The 16477-nt window shown below is 39.0% G+C and overlaps 1 protein-coding gene across 1 annotated transcript; it reads right to left on the bottom strand.

Annotated features, from left to right (window-relative positions):
• Positions 1-975: 975 nt before the first annotated feature.
• zgc:154006 (uncharacterized protein LOC563016 homolog) lies at positions 976-15825 on the bottom strand. The gene is made up of 9 exons (XM_034703361.1): positions 15612-15825; positions 12916-13495; positions 11246-11449; positions 11005-11166; positions 5088-5245; positions 3251-3499; positions 2488-2659; positions 2174-2215; positions 976-1417 (listed from the first exon to the last, which is right to left on the bottom strand). Exons 2-9 carry the CDS (start codon positions 13465-13467, stop codon positions 1316-1318), a joined length of 1641 nt encoding a protein of 546 aa, XP_034559252.1. The 5' UTR covers positions 13468-13495; positions 15612-15825; the 3' UTR covers positions 976-1315.
• Between the last annotated feature and the right edge of the window lie 652 nt (positions 15826-16477).

Here is a 16477-nt window from a genome sequence, read left to right as displayed (position 1 = left end):
TTGTTAATGTGTATCACTGGGGGGAGATCTGAATGAGTTAAAACGGTTTGGTATTAACCATACTTTTATTTAAATATTAATCACCTTTCCTTATGCTCTTCACTCATAACGTTATTTCTGTATAAAAAAATCAGATTCTTTAGTTCCAATACTACAACATTCTGTAACAAACATGTTAAACCAAAAGAGCCTCTGATGAATTAAAACATGACTCATAAATACAACAAATTCAAATGTTTAAAGAATCATGAAATCAAGATTTTTTGATAAAACCACACAGAGAAAAGCTGCTAGCATTCTCCCATTAGCAACCAGCTCTGACAGCTGTAAGAGTAATTCAGAAGCCATAAACATCAGGGTCAAATACACTTTAAGTTCACAGAGGTTGTCTTCAGGCACACTCACATGAGCCAAGGATCGACACGGCTCTATGAAACTGCCCAGTTCAAAAATGTATTTTCTGATTAAAAAAGCACTTGTTTATCTAGTTTAACTTTGAGTAATATTCTACTTAACTATGGGGATACAATATTTACAGCCAGGTTGTCTTTACCAGTTTGATATATACAGTCAGATCTATCAGTTATCAGACAAAATTTGGACTTCCTTGCATTGGACACTAAAGGCATCATAAGTATATTTACAGAGCCTTTTTAACATCTGGCAAGGGACTACAAATGTAAACTAGCCTTTTGGCTAATTCTGGCATATTTACAAAAATGTTAATTAACCCCCCTGTTATATTGCGGGTCAAATTGACCCTTTTAAAAGTCTATTTTAGGCAATATGTCTTTCAAACCAGCTAAATGCAGCATAAAATGTTAATTTATCAACATAACTTCATAAAAAAAAAATTCAAATGTAGAATAAAATAAAATAAAATCTTTGTCATGTAAAACTATTGTATTTATATTTAGGTCTTTCCAATGTACATTAAAAAAAGTTTTAACATTAATTTTAATGAAAAATGAGTGAGTTATCTTCATTGAATCATGATCTGTGAGAATCAAAGAACACCAATGGACTAAATATTGATTTAAATAACAATAAAAGAGTAACATGTAAGTGGAAACCAGGCGTTAGTTTTCAAGTTTAGTTGGTAGTCTTCCACTCTAACCAATATGATCACCCATTATCCTCCTGATTTCCCACAGTTTAGTTTCAGTGACTGTTTGAGCAGTCGGAACCTTTATAATTCAAACAAGGAAAATGTTGAAAATTAAGCAAATATGGAGCATGCATCTTTTTGTTGTTTTGCCAAGTCACACTCAGTCAGTGTCCATCCTCAGATGTTTGTACAGATGATTAAAACACGCTAACAGAGGCCTTGGTCGTAGATTTTCACCAGGCGTTTGATGTGGAAAAGTTTCTGCCGTAGTTCTTTGCAGTGCTTCTTTTTCGCTTGGTAGTCATGTGTCTGGAAGAAAGAGAACATTAGAAATTGAATGATTAGCATTAGTTAAATGAGCTAATACATATTCCCTTTTTTAACTGAAATATGGAGCTACAGCTAGGAGCCAGTTGGCTGAGCTTAGCGTCATGACTTGAAATGGGCAGAAACAGCACAACCAATGCTCCCTACCTATCCTGTTTGTTTGGCCACACAAAAACCAGCAATCTAATACCTCACCTTTTAGCTAGGTTAGGCTAACATGCTTAGTTTAGCATCAACGCTTCATACAGATGTAGATACACAATGCAACAATTCTCAAAGCAGAATTCCATATTTCTATTTTTTGTATTATTTAACTACTATTTTATAATGTAAAACTACCTCTGCAACTCACCACTGCACTTTATCATATTATTTTAGCCTGTACATATTAGTCAAGCCTATTTGTTGTTTCTTTGTATTTATAGCTAAGGTTATTGTTATTATATTTTTATTTTATTTTTTATTGTAGTTCTTATTCTTATTCCTATTCTGCCTTGTACAAAGAGAGCGCAGTTTACTAAAGTCAAATTCCTTGTGTGTTCAAGCATACTTGGCGAATAAAGCTGATTCTGATTCTGATATTGGATGATGTATTTGTACATATTGCTGAACATGACTGTGAGCGTTATCGGTCTTCTCATCCTTCTCTAAGTAAGTTAGCCAATAAGCATATTTTACAAAATGTGGAGTTTTCCTATGATTTCACATTAATGTTTTCACAGATGAATTTCCACTCACCCTTTTCAGTTCTTTGAGTCGATTATACTCGTCTGCCACACCCTGAAACAGAATTAGAAATCCTCTCAATGAATTATGTTGGCTCTATGACGAGTAACACAAGAACATTTAGTAATTAAAGCACAAATTAATATCAAGCCTGGGTGACTTCTTTGTGTTTCCATAGCAGTCACACAGACTCACACTGAGGATGAACTAAGCTGATTGATATAATTAAAAGGCACAGCTATGACTCGGTATTCTCCTGGCAGCCCGTCCAAATTTTTTCTGCCATGTGCTCTTGCCTCCTGTTTTTTTTTCTTTCTCTTCTCTACCTGGTACTTTACAGAGCTGTCATCCAACATGTCCAGCTCTCGGCTCAGCTTGTGCATCTGGTCACTGATGTCATCCATTTGGGCACAGAGGCTCTTGTAGCGGGCCAGATCTGATTCAAACTCCTTCTTGTACTGGTGGCGCTGCTCGTCTGAAGTTATCTCGGGATACAGCCTGGCGTGAGAGATAAATTTAAAGTGAACAATTATTACTAAGTTGAAATGATTATTAAATTGAGGAGGAGAGCTTAAAAAAGAGGGGGTGAGCTTTTGGTCATATCATATTAAAATAAAGTGGCGGCCAACTTTCCTCAGAGACAGCAGTGATGTTGGCTAGTATTTTTGGTGTTTCAGCATTTTCTTTTACAATCCAAAATAAAATGAGTTTCAGGGCAGTGCATATTCTTTGCATTAATTATGTTATTAATTAGAATGAGTTAAGCCTGAAGGTAGTGATGTGTCCTCTCAGACTGGCACTACATTATAATATAATGCTATTTCACCATTTTAATTTGGACACAACCAATCAAAACTAACTTTTTTAACTTTTCAGAATTGTTTTTAAAAGACTAAAAATGTCTGACCTTTTTAATGCATGTTTTCCTTCTGATGTTGCACAGCATGTTTTTTTTTAAATATATGTAATAAGTTATTGAATAATACTTGAACTGTCCTGTAAAGAGTGTGTGCTTGCTTAACTTATATATCGTCTTCTAACAAACACACAAAGATAGCAGTATTAACTTGCAGTAGAAGAGCTTCTCACCTGTACAGGTGTTCAGTGTGGTCTCGGTCCAGCTCATTCCCAGTGTCTCCTGTCGTGTAACCAGTCTCACACTGGGACTCAACCCCCTCCTGAGCAGCAAGCCTGTACTGTGGATCCTCCCTCTGCTCCTTCCTCACATTATAAGTCGGAGGAGGAGGTTTCCTGATGCTGTCGCTCTGCTCTGAGGAGCTGCTCGAGCAAACTGTCACCCGGTTGTTCTGATACAGAGGCTCGGCCCCCCGACTATTACTGTCAGCAGAGACACAAAGGAAAAGAAAGACAGGAATCAAATGATTGATGTTATATTGTTTTCAGTTAAAATACAATTCAGCAACAAATACCAAGTGTCCGCTTTTCTTGTTTTTTTTTCATACTGCAACCAGAGTTGAGTGGTTCAAGGGTCGTGTTGTCTAAGTATACCCAGGTTTGGAGTCTTAAAGTTATCAGGTAATTTCAGTTTTCAAGTGTTTGATCCTAGCATGATAGTCTAAAAACAGGATTTGTGGATCACTATTTAAGATAAACTGTAGACCACATGAAGCACATTATTTATTCAAGTTAGAATAGACTCCTTTTCTCATTTTCTGTACAGTCATTTGCAACTGGTCAAATCACCCAATTAATAAAGCAGTATAAAGTTTGTTTTTTTCAATATGAGAAGAACTTGCAGCCATAATTTAATCAGATGTTATCACAAGTTAAAACAAGTGGAATTATCAAAGGTTTCACAATTCTCCAATGGTGCCACTCGTGTCCAAACTAGAGTTCAAAGCAATCCATCCAATAGTTGTTGACCCAGTTCACTCAAAACCCCAGATATCTCCCTCGTGATGGCCAATAACTAAAAGTCGGCCACCCAGTGGCTTTAAACATGTAGGTCCTGAACAAAGTGGCGGGCAGACTCTTTTATTTCATGTATTTATTTTTATGGTAGATAAAAAGTTATGACCCTATTTGCTACTCTTTAAATGATCCCTGTTAGTTTCCACAAGGGTGTCAGCAGTTTTCATGAGTCCAAAGACAAAAAAAATGCAGCAACAAGAAAAAGCTATTTATGACCAGAAAAGGGAAGACAGGCCAAAACAACAAGATTTAAGATTTTAATTATTTTATAATAAAAAAGTGGATAAAAGGGGCTTATAAAAATGTTATAAAAAAGTCACATATGTTTGAAATTCTCTGAGAGGAAATCCATTTTCTTTTGCCTGAAGTTTGGAGTGGAACATATTAAACTCAACAGAAACTCTATGTGACGAATGTGACCTGTCAGAAATTCAAGTTTCTATTACTTTTTTACATCAGTAGTTTATTTTTAATGACATATTAATCTATAAACAAAAAAAAGCTACAGTATTGACTGTTCATTCATCTAAAACACATTGACATGAGGAGTCAAAGCAACCTGAAGTTTAAAGATGTTTAATGACAGTTATGGTCCACATGACTCAAAAGTACACTGGAACAATCTGTGTTATATGAAATTATTGTGTCAAAATTGACATAATTGACATTTCTTGACTATGAAATTGATTATTTTGTGGGGACCAGTGTTTCTTTCTTTCAGTTTCTAGTTCTTGTGGTTTGAAACAACACATCCTCAAGTGGTTGTTTTGTTACACCTGGTCTTAAAACTTGCTTTGCTCTGTAAAAAAAATACATGTTAACATTCATTATCCCTCATTTTTGTCCCAATTGTAGCTAACAATGAAGGTCATGTTTTTGTGAGTGTGTGTGTGTGTGTGTGTGTGTCTAGGCTCCTGTCTTTTGACGTGTCCTGTTTTCTGGGCTCAGGTCTTACTGTTGCGCTCACACACTTGTTTCCGCCACAATCACTCACGTGTTGCCTTTGTAATTCGCCTCACTGTGAACACTGACTGTCCCATTGCTGTAGGACACCACGCTGTTCTCTGCCCTCAGCTCAGGCGCTCTTGCTCTCTCTGATACGACGACAGTTGGTGCCTGCTGGGTGCTGCGTGAATCCCCAACATGGTTCACCTGAAATGATATCAGAAGACAAATCAGCATCCCTTTGTTTGTTTGAGATTGTGTCTTTTGAAGACAGAACATAAGCAATTATCAAAAATACTAGTAAGGTGATCTATAATGTCTCTTAATTCTAAAAATATTATAGAAGAGGTCTTTAAAAGGAGACAAAGTCTGTATTTCATGCTGAAAAAAACCCTTCTGCACAACATGTTTACATGCAGCCAGACAAATACAAGGGTGAATGTACAAAGCCCCACATACACAAACACGTGTCTTGGCTACAGTGTGACACACTGCATTAAAATGAAAAGAACCTCTAATATGCATCAAACCGAGAGAACAGAAACACCCTTTCTCTTTCAGGATCATCTGTGTCCCACCTCAAATCCTTTCTTCCAACAACTAACAGAATCAACATTTCAAAAAAAGAAAGACACAAAAAAAAAATTCTGAGCTGTGTCTGACATAAAATGCATGGTACAAGAAGCAGTGTGTGTGTGTGTGTGTGTGTGTGTGTGTGTGTGTGTGTGTGTGTGTGTGTGTGTGTGTGTGTGTGTGTGTGTGTGTGTGTGTGTGTGTGTGTGACCATGCTATGAATACATAGACAGGAGTGAAATCAGTGGAACAAACATTTCTGCTGTTCCATCTTCCTGAACTATCAGGTGACACACAGCAGAGCAGCAGGCTCTTTTCACTTCAGAAGATAAAAAGCCCTCAATGAGGTTATCAGACTGAAAATATGAAAATGTGAGCGCCTGCAGCTGGAGCAGCATTGTTACAACACCTTTCAGCCATAGACACGAGAAAAAGAAAATTAACTGCAACATTAACAAGATTTTATGCCAAGAAGGAGACACTACCTCACAAGATAACCCCCACACTGAAACTGCATCATGTCTCTTATAATCCTCTGTCATACTGTTTAATACATAATTGATGACTTCCAGTCTTTGGCCTATTTCTGAACCAGTGCAGTTCCACAGGATGAGGATCAAGTGAGCTGATGAAGATGTCTGGAAAAAAGCAGGCTGTGAAACAGATCTCATGACCAAGGAGATGGGGGATGATCATCTGCTGTGTGCAGAGACAATCCTGGAAAACTGCAAGGAATCAGATACACTGCTGACCACCAGGGCTTTGAGAAACTTCAGCGTTATTCCTGAGCTGTTCAGTCCAGTCAGTATTTAAGAGGTTGCCTGATTTCTGCCAAAGAACTGAAATCTGAAGGTGTGCTAAGATGACATTTAAGTATTTCTGGGTGATTGTTATTAAAGGGGTGCAAATAACGTTGCTGCCCTTTTTTATTGCAGATCAATTATCCAATTAATCCGATCCAATTATTCTATTATATTTATCTAGGAAATTTTAAATTTGATGTTCATATATTTTGGGGTGTGTTTGTTGTTTCCTTTACCACTGCTATCCTGGTCCACAGTCTCATCCCCTCCCATATCGATTATTGTAACTCACTCCTCTTCGGTGTCCCTCACAAATCCCTCCATAAGCTTCAACTGGTCCAGAACTATGCAGCCCGCATCATCACTAGAACCCCCTCCTTCCACCATATCACCCCTGTCCTCCAGCAACTCCACTGGCTCCCGGTCAAATTCAGAATCACCTTCAAAATCCTCCTGTATACACTTAAGGCCATCCACAACCTCGCCCCCCTGTATCTGTCCGATCTCCTCCACATTGTCAACCCCTCTCGCTCCCTCAGGTCTTCCTCCTCCCTCCACCTCTCTGTGCCCTCTGCCCGTCTTAGCACCATGGGGAGCAGAGCTTTGAGTCGCTCTGCTCACCAACACTGGAACTCACTCCCATCAGACATCCGTAACATTGACTCACTTCCCCTCTTCAAATCAAAACTCAAAACCCAACTGTTCCAAGCTGCATTCCCTGTTTAATTTCACTGCTTCATTTTAACTTGGTGTTACTTTGCTTGTTGTCTTTACTTATTTTATCGTGTTGTTTTAATTTTTTTTAACCTCTCTGTAAAGTGTCCTTGAGTGCTTAGAAAGGCGCTTTTAAATTAAATGTATTATTATTATTATTAGGCCAACAGCACCCTTGACAATGTATTTTGAAAATACTCATATGAGCTAATATATAACAAGCTTGTACAACATACTAGAGAGTTTTTGGAAAGTGATTGTCTTAAGTATATTATAAAACATAAACATGTTGCCTAATTTATGTCTGGGCCTAAAAGTTAATTCTTGAGTGAAAAAGTCGTGATTTTTTAAATCTGTGACCAGCAGTGTCTTCTTCAGTATTTAAACTTGAAATAAATTAAATAAATGATTTTACATCTTTACTTGTCACCCTTTTTTGATGAATGGTTGTATAATTTCCCTCTTAAGTTTCCCTCAGCAGATTAAAAACAGTCCGTAGAAGCTTGCAGACTTGCATCAGTTCTACGGTCTTCTGTTCTCCTCTTTGACTTTGGTTGAGTTGCCAGTTAATAAATATTAATTATGCTTTCCTTTTCAATGCAATTAATGTTCAAATCTAATATTAATGTAGTGCTTGCTTTTAATCTATTCATCCCAATTTTTTTTCTCCAGTCTGCCACGCTCTGTGAAACACAAATGCAGCTCAAAACACCAGGAAACGATGTCTTAGCCAGGAGTCTAATCTACAGCAGTCCCTTCTCATACTGAATCATTTAGCGCCACCACACTCTGTAGGGATTCACAAGAAAACATCGAGGCAACTCGACCCTTTTTATACATTATACATGCCACATACATTATATATGCCTCCATGCAAGGCAAGCATCTTCACTGCAACATAAGAGTAGCCCAGAATACGGCCTCCATGAAATGTCTCGCTCTGCAGTGATAGGACATATGTGGGCCAAGGCCTGGCAGGATGAACTGAATGGGTTTCCTTCTTATTTATAATGAGACATGGTGGACATGATACATGCATAGGACACTGATGCTCCAGTACATTAATCACTACTAAATACCACATGAGCCTGCTGCTGCTGTGAAGTACAAATGGCACTGCTGCTTATATTACTCGCACCAAGGGTCTGTGACTGAGTCTCTCAACATGTTATATGGTTTTTTTAAAAAACAGTTAAAAAAAAAAGGCTTTTCAGATCTTCATGCCTCAAAAATCTTAAAAAATCAAACCAAGAAAAATTAAATGAACAATTCCTTAAATTAACTACTCACAGATTTATAATGTCTCTTCAACTTGCTGAGGGGTGACAAATAAATAACTTTATTTTGAAGGGTCACATGCAAGAGACAGAGATCAGACGATTCTTCAAGAGGTCTGCATTGTCTGTTTTTAATTGATCACCATTCTTTTAGGGTTATATCTTTTATTTGCTTATCATGCATTTTAATGTTTCTTTCGTCAATGTGAATGACAGCTTGCTCTCAGTGATTTTCGAGTTTAAATAAAGATAATAAAAAATTATTTTGAAAAATGTTTAGAAATTTAAAAAATCAGTATTTAATTTGAGAACTATTTCACACTGTACGTCATTTGCATTGTTTTCAGGCTGGTTTCAAAACTTCAGTCCATCCAGACAAATTGTGTGATTATCACCCTGTGCCTGTGTAATGCCTTCTCAAACAAACTGAAGCTTAAAACTTTGTTCTTAAACATGACATGATTTAGCTCTAAAGACTACCTTGACATGTTTCCTTTTTGAGGAAGTCCTATAACAATGCTTGTCACTCAGGTCTTTATGGTTATAGGGCTGGGATGCTCTTATCACTGGTCTGGTTAATGATCAGCCTGAGTGAAACCTGGGAGTGCCAAAGATAAACAGCAGCACTATCAAACTCAACGCCAGCATGTAACGTGAGTTTCTGAAACTGAATGGTCACTTTCAAGAAATGAGAACTTTAACAACGTGAGGTATTGGTCCTGAAATGTGTACTGGCTCATTACTTGAAACAATAGTGAGAAGTGAAGTCAGTGCAGGTTTTGTTGACTTGCCATCACTTTTAGTTTTTCTACAAAAAATAGTCTGTTAGTTTTTGTTTAAGTGGGGTTGTTTAAGATACTTGTCAATACTAAGTGTGTACCCACAGGTGATCCTGGTCAGCTTACTCCTTTCTGGAGGAACTTGGCAGAGAACCTGCACAGAGGCTCGTCTATCAACCGCTTCAGATGGAGACAATTTCACCACGTAATTCAGAATACTTTCCAATTTGCGTCTATGTTCCTCAAGTTTTATGAGGTCTGCAGCAGCTGATAGCCTAGTTTCCGTCTTGGTTCTCCTTCTGATTTCTCAACGAATAGGCTTGGCTTAATAGCGTCTCTTGTGGGTAGAGTCACTTATTATTAACACATACCTCATACAACCAGGGGCGTATATGGAGCGCCGCCTGCAAGCTAGTTAAGGCAGACAACTCAAGCTGCACTAATTCATACAGACACGTCATCATCCTCCCTCTCAGCTGATCTCAACATCCTCATTTGGCGGTCTATCTAAACTGCAAATCTCCCTGTCTCTGCCTCTGCTTTGCGAGTTTTCCAGCTGCCCCGCTCAGTGCCATGTGAAAACTTAATCCCACCTCCTCCCCGGCATCCACCTGCGGGCTCCGAGGGGGGTTAGTCCTATCTCATTACTCCTAAATGTCTGCATTTAAATAATCTACGAGGAGTAATGAGGTTCAGAGCCCATTCGCCAAACACAATACTGTATGCTGCAATAAACTTTATCTTAAGTAAACGTGAGTTGTCTGACTGAACTGGGCTTTTATTGACTTGTGGGCCCAGCTCTGACACTGACATAGGCAGGGGTGGCCAGGGTATGCTTGCGCACATGCGAATTAATAACATTTACCATTTTGTGCTTCATTATCTACTGTAATGACTATTCACAATCATAGAGCTTTTATATTCTTGTTTTGTTTTTTTTTTCACTTGAAAAAGAAACACAACAGAGTTGTGTCACACGTAGCAGTTAAATCATCTAAGCTTAAAAAGAATATGCTTGTCCAATGTCACAACTGAAGGTAATGTTAGCACATCCAAAATATTGGTTTCAAAATAAGTCCCACCTTTGACAAGGCAAATAGCCAATCAAAGGTAAGGATTTTGGGGTGGCACTCAGGTTGACCATATGGATTTCAAGGGGGGTCAGGGCCACCCCTCTGGACATGCCTCTGCATTCAATCTATCCCTTTGACTAACTTAATCAAATTTAGGGATGCGCGTGATTGGTCCACTAAATGATCTACAGTTGTCCCCCTCGCTAGTCGCACTAGAATTACCAGCTGGTTAAACAAGGTATTATTAATACTTTTATTGTTGTGGAATCAAAATACTGGAGAAATGCTAAGCACCCACCATTGGCTGGAGCTTGTGCCATTATGCTATAGTATTTGGCTCCTCAGATGTAAACAAATACAGATGGCATCTTGTTGTGCAACGTGTTTTGGCAGTATGTTGTTCTAGAATATGAACTGAAGACAAAGTTGTTTGTAGACTGTGTCTGGTTAAACTGGCATGTAATCACTTGGAGTAATGTGTAACCAATACAGGCATATGGACCTTAAACTGCCAAGACGACCAAAGGCTGCTGGTAAGTGCTCTGCTAATGTTTGCTACACACAAACTAATCTGACACTGTTTACCCGAGCACCTTGTGTTCCTTTGTTTAGCCCTGTGAAATCACTGCTTTGTTATAAATTTTCGCTTAAACAACTTGGAAGTTACTCACTTTGAAACATCCCTGATCAAGACCCCCAGATATCACATACAAACTGACAATTCAAACCCAATGAGCAATCTCTCACCCAGTCCTGTACGTCCTGCCCTTCTGACAGTCTGCTCCGAGGCTCGTCCCATAAGATGTTCGCTTTGCCATGTCGCCAAATCTTGCTGCGGGTCTTATAGGCATAGTAAGCAGACATAGAGAGAGCCAACACCACTATCAGACCCAACACTAGCGCCACTGCCTGAGGAGAGAAAGTAAATTATAGATCAGAAGAGAATATAGTAAAAAGTCAAAGAATAGAGTAGAATAATTCAACTAGCCTCCTCTGGGTCCATGTAGCAGTAGTGGTGCAGGTATTGGTTGTACATGGGGAACCCCCCTGGGAAACCAGCCCCCACGCTGCCACTGAGGCTGGGGCTGCCCTGGATGTTCTGGCACATCATCAGCATGGGGTTATAGAGCATGCTCTGTGAGCTCTGAGACATTGGGTTTACTCCGATCACAAAGATGATGTCGATGATGCCCTGGAAGTCAAGAGAGAGGAGTCATTATGTTTTGGTAGAGTCAGATGGCTGTCTACCAATGAGTCTGATTATGCTTGAGGTTTCTGCCAGTTAAAAAGAGGAATAATATCACTAAGAGTACAGTCTAGATCTGCTTTTCATTTCAGGATTCATGAGAATATTTGCTGTTATTTAGCCCTATGTAACAAAATGGAGGTAACAAAAGCTGCTTACTCTGTGGCCTGTTCACTCAGCTCCCCTCAGGGCATTTTATTGTCTTTCAGCTATTTTTATTTTATTTTCTGGCCTCAATAATTAACTGTCTAGTATCATTGTAAATGGTTTTATCTTCATAATTCTCACACAACTTCACCTCCTGTACAATGTGTACAAATAAAGAAAGGAGCTATTGTTTCTGTATCAGGCTGTGAACATGCTGCTGTAACAATGGGCATGTTAACATGAGTGTTAATGTGTCTTTATGAGTTTTTGGACTCAGCCTCAAGTGCAAACTTGAGAAAGTGCAGTTGTTTGCACTTCCACTTTTGCTACCTTCTTTATAATGAATATTGCAGCTTGGTAGGGACTGGAAAGAGCTGAAAAAGGATTAGCATTCATCAGGTTTAACTTTGTATGAAAGCTAATGCAGAAAATAGCCGTTATATGATAACAAAGGAACCATATCAGCTTGAGATTTTTTCTTTTCACAGGTTGTTTAAGATGCTCCCAATGAAAAATATGCACAATTTTAAACTGCAAAAGGCATTATTTTAATGCTAACTTGCAATGAAGAGATTAAATCATGTAATGTATTGGTTCTTCACTTTGCAACTGTGTTAAGGCGTTTTTCGACCGCAGGAACTTTACCCCGGAACTAGGGACTTTACCCCTGAACTACATGCGTTTCTACCGGTGGAACCAGGGTCTAAATTTAGTTCAGGGGTAGATAAGCTCCCCCCTGAAAAGCCCCTGCTTGGGGGGTAGTACTTTTCAAAGGTCCTGGGACTTTCAGCTGAACGTAAAGGTGTTTGTGGAGTTTACACAGTTCTTCAAACACAGAGGGAGTTCCTGGGAATGCATACTTGTTTAGTTATTTATTAAAATTTCAAAATATTATCTAATATAATTTTCAATCTCCATGTCACTGGCCTGATTTGCACAATTTGCCTGGGACTTCAGCCTGCGGTCGAAACGCAGACAACAATGCAGGCAGAGGAACCTTTTAGTTTAGTTCTGAGGGCTAAAAGACCCCGGAACTCTTGGTCAAAATGCACCTTTAACCTCTTTTAGCTAGATTATTTGGCTATCTGATCTTAAAGGTTGTATCCTTCCAGCTTTTTCCCTTTGCAAAGAAACTGTCAGAGTCATGTCTTTATTTATAAACTTGTCACAGAGAAGCAGGGATAGGACCCAATGAACCAGATTGCAAAACAAGACATGTGTCTAGAGTTAGGAGGGCAGCTTTTCTACTATTTGGTGATACTCACCTGCAGCACAGCTAAGATGATGTCACAGATGAACACAGTTAGGTAGAAAGTGCATCCCCTCATGATTCGTGACCGAGAGAAACTCGCCACAAGGAACCCCAAGGAAATCAGGAAGTTGATGGACGCCATGGAAATCATGGCTGCCTTAGCAGACTGTGGCGTCATGTAGGAGCTACTATAACCGTAACTACCTCCATAATATCCGTACTCTGACCCTACAGCAGCACCTGCTGAAGCGCCAATGCCATAGCCCCCATACCCAAATCCATTCATGTCCCACACCAGGGTTGAAGCCACAAAGGCAAAGATGAGGAAGCACATGAGAACTGTAGCACCCTGGAAGGTTTTGACGAAACCAGGAGGAGAATACCAGCGGTAGAAGAGTTGAGGCTTCTCTTCCTGGTAGTAGGAGTCTTGAGGGGCATTATAGGAGTAGGGGGTGTACTGACTCTGAGGGGAGTGAGCGCTCCTTGGAGGGTAGAAGCTGTGGGAGTTGGTGCTGTAAGGAGGACTGTACACAGGGGGGGAATCGTAGTACTGAGGCTCATGCATCTTTAAGAGGATGTCACAGCAAGATCACCTAGAAGAGGGAGGAACATTATTCAACTCAATGTTGCCATTATCCTCAGGTTACAGATACTTCAAGTATGTAATGTGGATCAGAGTGATCCAGATTTAAAATCTTAATTTTGCTATTCAGTCTTTCCTTATAAATCATGACTTTTTAATTTTCTTTGCAGAAATCCAACCTCTGTTGGCATCAGGATACTCTAAATATGTTGACTCAAAGTCTGATTCTACTCCAGAGTTCTAAACATAGAATGTACACAAACAATGATGATGTGCCTCCATCTCCTCCCATTGTAAAAATGTGCAGTCAAAATACCAGTCCAATGGGCACTGATATACAAGTGTTTAAATTATTATTTTGGAGCCAAAGCTTGCACAGTTAGGTTGAGTCAGTATTTTAAATATGGCAACCACCATCTACAGGCTTTCAAACTCTGCTAATTCAGCAAGGAACACTGTAGGAGCCTCTATTGTAACAGAGCTGTCAATCATGTATAATCATATAAAATAACTAATTAAAAAGGGAACTTGAATATAAACACTTGCACTAAAATCAGCATGAAAAGAACTGCCATGACGGAAATCATTATTGAGTTTTTTTATTTAATGTGCATTTAAATTTTCTAATTTAACCCATGTTTCATCTGTCATTATGGTTTATGACCTCTTTATGACTTCAGCCAGTCACCAGGAAGATATCTTGCAAGGAACTTCAACAAGATGGGTGTGGAAAACCCATAGACTGTATAATAAATGGATGTAATATCCGTGACGACACCCATCTCTTTCTGAAGCGCCGTTTTGAAGCCAATTGGTTGCCATGTTGGAAATGGTGATCACAACTAAAATTCGTCTGAGCTAGTGTGAGGTAAAGGGGCTGGTCTTTAGCCTTTCCACTAACAGCTACAGGGTGCCCTACTGTCAATCAAGTCAGCCATGTCCTTATTTGGGCAAAACTCGCCGATAGAGAAATGGGCTACTCAGACCTAAACCATTTTTTGAACCAGGCTGTAAACATGTTTATTATTGCTGAAAAGATCGTCTTTTTTTAATTGGTTTCCGGTGTTTCTGCAGTCAGCCCCAAGACGACGCTCCATGAACTGCAGTTTTTAGCACTTCCACATGGGCCGCTTGGGAAAACCATTGATTCTGTAATTACCACTTGAAATCCTCCATCTCGCAACTCAAACACAAATAGTAACAGAGCTAAACCATAGCCAAGCTGTCACATACAGGCAACAAGTGGAAGTTCCAGGAAATGTTCTGGCTCCACTTTCAGGTAGCGGATGTGCCACATGTCTTTAAATACATACCACCAGACTAAAACTAAACTGGTTTAGTTAATCGCATTCATTGTCAAAGTCCTTTTGAAAAGGCCTTTATTAGTACATTGATTCCTATATAAACTAAAGCATTTGGTAAAATAACTTAAAATGTCTGCATCTGTTTAATTACAAAGTAAGTCGATTTTTGCACCCCTCTGTCCTTCGTTCACCTCAACCAGAGCCTGAACCCTCTCTAGCCTGTATCACTGACCCGCAATTCATTACTCCAGAGGAACTCAACCCAGCAGGCTTCAATTATTCAGACAGGCAGCAGGTTAGAAGCAAGCTGAGGCAGCCATGCAGGGTGTTTACTGCAGGAGAGAACCACAGACTTTTTCCCTCCCTGAGCTGCACCAGTATACTGTGTGTTACCTGAGTCTGAGCCCTGTTGCTGTCTGTCAGCCCACTGAGAGAGAAGCTACAGAAGAAAAGCAACCAAGCGTGGCAGACCTGTCTCACATTATTCATTCATTGAAAATAAGTTTTATTTTATTTTTGCTATCAGAAAGGGGGTAAACGAAACAAATACAGCTTTAAGGTTGTTTTTTTCAAGGCAACCTTTCTGCTATTCTTTCACATCTAAATGAGATAATAATAACCTTCTGTATTCTGTCTATCCCTAATCCCAGGAATTAGACTCAACCACATTTACGGAGCGCTTTACAGATAATCAGCCTATTATTGCTTTGGAGTCTCCTTTAAACATTAAACAAATCACAAAACTGAAAAATATCAACAGAAAAGTCCTTAAAAGGCTTTTTTTTAAATGAATGAACCATTTCAATATATCACACAACTTACTGACACGATGTAGAAAACGTCCCGGAACTTCACACTCGTCCATTCAAGACCGACACTGACACATCAGTGTTATTTTTATAGCTCACCGACGGTCGTAAACTTCGTCATTATACTTCCAAGTTACTTTTTCCCGACAAATGAAACCTTCAGAGCAGTCTGGATTCTCTGGAACACACCGAGGGCCCTGAGGAGCGGATGTGTCTCCGCAGGTGCAGAGTTCACCCACCTGACGCCTCCCACATGCTCTCTAACGGACCTGTCTATAGGCTGCAGAATACAATCTAAAAACATCTAGGCTCATTTCAGTTCAAGTAACATGCAGAGGAACCTATTTGACAGATTTTACTATTTAAAAAAACTAAAGGGGTGTTACCCATACATGGTGAAAACTAAGAGATTTATGATTATGATACTTTTACCATTTATCAATAATATTTGTTATGAAACTGTATTTTTTTTTTATTAATGCACCAGCAGAAATACTGCAATGAATATTTGATGAATGCAATATTTAACCCTCTTATTAGATATCTTTCCCAGGAACAGCAATAATGTTCCTGGTCAACTTGACCTGGGGCATATTTAATTATCCAAAAGTGACAGAACCCCAAAAAAATCCCACAAACATTATTTTAATCTCATTATTGACTCCATTACTAACCATTTTAATCAATATTCAGTGCATTGGTGTTCTTAAATTCTCACAGTTCATGGTTCAATGAGGATAACTCACTCGTTTTTTTAATGAAAATTCATATTAAAACTTTTTTTAATGTACTTTGAAAATCCCTAAATGTAAACACAGTAGCTTTACATGGTTTCCATTGTTGTGTGTTTTATTTTACATTTTGAATTTGTTTCATTCT

This window comes from Notolabrus celidotus, chromosome 15 (assembly GCF_009762535.1).
Source record: "Notolabrus celidotus isolate fNotCel1 chromosome 15, fNotCel1.pri, whole genome shotgun sequence".
In the NCBI taxonomy this organism is placed as follows: Eukaryota; Metazoa; Chordata; class Actinopteri; order Labriformes; family Labridae; genus Notolabrus; species Notolabrus celidotus.
The sequence above is the reverse complement of the archived record's forward strand: the minus strand, read 5'-3'. Positions and strand labels throughout refer to the sequence as shown.